The sequence below is a fragment of the Humulus lupulus genome, chromosome 8 (assembly GCF_963169125.1).
Source record: "Humulus lupulus chromosome 8, drHumLupu1.1, whole genome shotgun sequence".
NCBI classification, from domain to species: domain Eukaryota; kingdom Viridiplantae; phylum Streptophyta; class Magnoliopsida; order Rosales; family Cannabaceae; genus Humulus; species Humulus lupulus.
Window position 1 is genome coordinate 11258436 of NC_084800.1, and position 4906 is coordinate 11263341.

At 35.8% G+C, this 4906-nt stretch overlaps 1 protein-coding gene across 1 annotated transcript; it reads right to left on the minus strand.

Annotated features, from left to right (window-relative positions):
• Nucleotides 1-2230: 2230 nt before the first annotated feature.
• Nucleotides 2231-4516, minus strand: LOC133794550 (trimethyltridecatetraene synthase-like). Its single transcript, XM_062231844.1, has 2 exons — nt 3559-4516; nt 2231-3119 (listed from the first exon to the last, which is right to left on the minus strand). Exons 1-2 carry the CDS (start codon nt 4456-4458, stop codon nt 2490-2492), a joined length of 1530 nt encoding a protein of 509 aa, XP_062087828.1. The 5' UTR covers nt 4459-4516; the 3' UTR covers nt 2231-2489.
• Between the last annotated feature and the right edge of the window lie 390 nt (nt 4517-4906).

Consider the following 4906-nt stretch of genomic DNA (forward strand, 5'->3'; position numbering starts at 1 on the left):
TATCTTATACCAAGGGTTTTCAAGCATAGTTTTGGGCTGAGATTGCGTGGTTTAAGTTGCTGAAAATGTGAGGATAAATTTCAAAGCTAAAGGAGGGTTGGAAAGGGCCAAAACCGAGGCTTAGAGTCGTCGGCGCCGGAAAAGAATCCAACTCTAGCGAAGCTCGATTTGGGTAGTTGTGAAGGTCTTTTTCTAAAAAAAAATAAATTCTATTTTGAATTCTATATTATTTTTAGGGATGATTGGTGAAGTTTCATAATTTTTTGAAATTTTCTTGAATTATTGTGAATTATTTGGTATTTTTCAATGAATAATTATGAAAAATACTTAGACTAGTGTTAAATTCTTGAAATAAGTTTGATGGACTATTATGTGTTAGGAAACCATTCTAGACAGTTGGTTTGAGTTTTTGATTGTTTGTGTATTTATTTGTGATTATTTTATTTAATTCCTAGATTAATTATGAAAATTGTCTAGGATATGCTTGAGTCAATGTTTATATTTTTTTTTATGCTAAATACTGATTATGAAGTGATTTGAAACTAAGTTTTAAGCATAGTTACTATTGTAAAGGATTTTATAATCTAATTGTTGATAATTATAACATAAATGGGTTTAAATTAAAATAAATGGTATAAATTATTATTTACTGTTTGGGCACTATTCTTATGATGTTAATATGTTATTCTAGTGTCTGGAAGTGATGTAGAAACATGTTAGGATGTTGGGTAATTTTTTGATAATTTCTTGGTATTTTCACGTAATTTTAAAGGGAAAATTTGTATAATAATTATGGTAATCATTATGTATGTTTATTGTAATTGTCCAAGATGCATAATCTGATTATAAATGGTTAGGAAGCATGTTGGGAGCTGACTTTGGTAATTATGGTAAATTTTGATTATTTGTTGAATTATTATGAAAAATGGGTAAATAAGCAAGTAATAGTAAATAATTAATTTTATTGGAAGTTATGACTCAAATATGAGTTATTAGTGATAATTAAATTCAATGGCTATTTAATTTGAATTAAGTTGCTTGTGTGAATTTAATTTGTTATAAAATGCTTGTTTTGACTATAATGGCATTTTTGTAATCTTTCACATAAAAAGTGTTTATATGAATGCATGTGTTACATGAAATATGTTTATATGTGGGTATGCAAATTAATGGTATGCATTATAATGAAAAATAATTAGGGTTAGTGTGCCATACAAAGTGGAATTTATATTGCATTGTGTATTTTGGTGTAAAGTTCTCAAAATAGATTTCTTGTGAAATCTTGATTTGTGTGCTTGAATGTATTTTGAATATGCCGATGTATTGTTGAGTGTCTAGGGTTTTGCCCTCAACAAGGAAACTCAGCGATGGGTTCTAGAGAGAAGAAGATGATTCGCATCAACAAATGTAAGAAGAGTGGACATCGGCGCACATGGTGTATGTTTAAGCATACACCTTGTTGTGGTTTGTTATTTTATGTACTTATCCTATGTGGTTGGTTATTTTATGATAGGTTGTTAGCATGAGAAATGTGCTAGGACAACTAGATAGTTAACATATTTGAATGATAGACTATATACGTGCTCTATGTAACTGTTGCTTGTGTGAGCACAACACTTGCATGTATTATCATGGGAATGTCAAGTGTGAGTATAACACAAGGCAGGGTAAATTACATTTCATGTCTGAACAACATGGAAGTGAGATAATTATCGTATGTGAGTACAATGTGCGATATGAGACTGATGAATGTGTGTAAGTACAACACGCATTGGATGTTTACTATGATATTGTATTTATATCGCATGTGGTTAATTGTGAAATTGTTATTTATGCTTATGTTATCTTGGGAGGGGGTTGTTATGTCCTACATAGCTCTTTTTACTAGGCGTTAGCTCACGGGTACTCTATGTGCAAGTATAGACAAGACAAAACAGTCAGTAGTGCGAGCTCGGGACATGGATCTTACATGCTAGCGGTGTTAGAGTTTTAAAAATATTTTCAGACTGGAACGTTTTACTTTTGTTTTTGGACTTAAAATAGTTTATTAATGTCATTATGATTTTTAGTTAAGTGTCAAACATTTCATTTTAAATAATAAAATCTCATGCTTATTTTATTTTAATAAATAAATTTTTCTATCATAAATGTTTATGGATTTAAAACAAACTTTAACAAATAATGTCTCGGAGCGTTACAAAAATAATCATACATGATTGCCGGAATTCAATTGCATAGAAATAAGGCACTTATTATATAATTTACTTGCTTATAATTATAATTATTAAGTGCATCAAACAAACAACCCTCAGTACTTTTGAACTTATTTTGAGCTAGTATACACTACTGGCTGGCCTCGATGATCAAAATATTAAGAAGCACACATTTTTGTTTTATGAAATTGGATCCCAACCCCAAATACAAGGATTTATTATTCGAGATTTTGTTTTTAACTTAAATAAGCCCAACCAAGCCCATAAATAACCTGATTACAGGTCATAAAGATGAGGTGAAAGTCGAGGCTTTGAAATTGCAACAAGAGGGATCTTCTTGGGTGTTGAAAGCCCAAAAATTTCGTTCATGTCCAAATCCTCTATCTTCATGTTGGGTGGTAAGCTCCATGTGAATCCATGCAAGAGATTAGCCAAACTGGACTGAATCACCTTTAGACCAAGACTGTAACCGGGGCACATACGTCTACCAGCCCCAAATGGAAGGAGCTCAAAATCATGGCCTTTCACATCTATTGACTTATCTAGAAACCTCTCTGGCATAAACTCTTCAGGCTGATCCCACAAACTGGGGTCCCTCCCTATGGTAAACACACTCACCAGGACCCTTGTATCCTTGGGAATGTCATAACCCGCCACTTGACAATTCTCGCGGGTCAACCTTGGCACCAACATGGGTGCCACCGGGTGCAATCTCATGATCTCTTTGGCGACAGAGTTAATGTAGGGTAATTGATCTATGTCCTTCTCTTCAACCCATCTCTCTCTTCCGATCACTGTGTCTAATTCTTCAGTTGCCTTGTTGAAAATCTCTGGCTTCTTTAACATCTCTGAAATTGCCCATTCCACTGTCACTGCCGAGCTCTCTGTTCCACCTGCTATTAAGTCCTGTATAAACATGTCAAAGTAAGTATACCACCATGATTACTCAATTATTATTACTTACTTAATCTTACATGTTATTTGTTTTTTTGTGGCCAGCTCTAAAACATTTTCACTTCAATAATTTATCATTGAAGCATTGGTTGAATCACATCATATATCGGGTTGTTATATCGTGGCCCACATATGGGGTATGCTAGTGTAAGTACCAACAATAGACAAACCATCTATATATAACAATTCTAAAGTGTCGTACAAGAAAGCCTTAGGAAAATGACAACACATAAGTTGTTGAAGCCAAACAATAGATAAACGTGAGGGATCTTATCGACATTAAAAAAATATCTAATTTCCCAATTGAAAATGGGCATGTCACATTCGCACAAATAATTTTAATTGGTCCATAAGTGACTAAGTCAATTTTAAAAAAAATTAAAAAACTTACCTGGGTAAAAGCCTTAACGCCATGTCTTTCAAGCTTGACCTCAAGAGTTGGATCGTCAGCATACTGTAAAAGCACGTCGACCATATCTTTGGCCACGTAATCCTTGACACCCTTTCTTCGTTCGTTATGTTCATCCAGAACATGTTCTAAAAACCTATCCAACTTTTTGCTCAGAGCCTTCATTCTCTTGATGTAGCCCTGAAGGTCCAAGAAATTGAGCCAAGGTATCGAGTCACCGATGTTAAGGACTCCACTAAGCAAGAAAAGCTCATCTAGCATTTTCTTGAACTCTTCCGGTGAAACGATGGCTTTTTCAGATTCGTCTGTGTACTTTTTCCCAAGCACCATTCGGCTTATTACGTTAAGGCTCACATTGGAGAGGTGCTCTTTCAGCGTGATAGGCTTGTCTGCAGACGCATACAAGCCTTTGAGCAAGGCGTTCATTTCTTCCTTCCTTATGTACTCGTATGAGTCTAGTCTTCGAACACTGAACAGTTCCATCAGGCACATTTTTCGGGCCTGTCGCCAGTACGCGCCGTAAGGTGACCATGTGATGTCGGAGTAGTTGTAGGTTGTGTGCTTTCCGGCTGCTGTTTTGGGACGCCCGGCGAAGTTAACGTCTTGGGTTTTGAGGACGGCTTTGGCCATATCTACGGAGGAGCCAACCACCACTGGGTATGACCCAAAATAGAGTTGCATGATGGGGCCATACTTCTTGGAGAGCTCGTGAATGGAGCGATGTGGCAATGGGCCTATTAAGTTGAGGTTTCCGATTATGGGCCAGGATTTTGGGCCAGGTGGTAAGTTTAGTTTTCGGCGGCGGAGACGTTGAGAGAGGAGGATGAGAGCCACCGTGGCGAGCCACACGGCGGCGTAGGAAACCCAAGTGAAGCCTTCCATGGGTAATAGGGAGGGGTTTGGTGTTAAGGGTACTGAGCGTTGTGGAGTGGATTAGATATGGTTGGGGATATTTATAGAATTTTATTATAATGATAAATTCACTATTATTGTGGAATTTTATTTGATAAAGAGAGATTGAGGACTCTTTCTAAAGTGAAAATGAGCCATCACTGGTTTTTTTTTTATTTTTAAATAACATAATTTCGGGGACAGTACTGGTGAGACTCTTCTTTGTGATTTTCGATGGCCAACAAGATCAGCGTGAAGACCCAATAAAAAAGGAGAAAAAATTACTTGCTTGACTGACCCATGATAGAAAATATATATTAAATATAACAGATGCACGTATTTTTGCCATTAAGTTTCGCTGTTGTAGTTTGCCTCAATAGCCAATCATTTCATTGATCTACTTAACAAAAGCAAAAGCTCTTGTCGGTTAGTATAAATT

Coding starts and splice junctions, on each gene's coding strand:
- LOC133794550 (XM_062231844.1), bottom strand. CDS start 4,458: ATGGAAGGCTTCACTTGGGTTTCCTACGCCGCCGTGTGGCTCGCCACG. Junction 3,120..3,558: donor GCGTTAAGGCTTTTACCCAG/GTAAGTTTTTTA, acceptor ATGTTTATACAG/GACTTAATAGCAGGTGGAAC.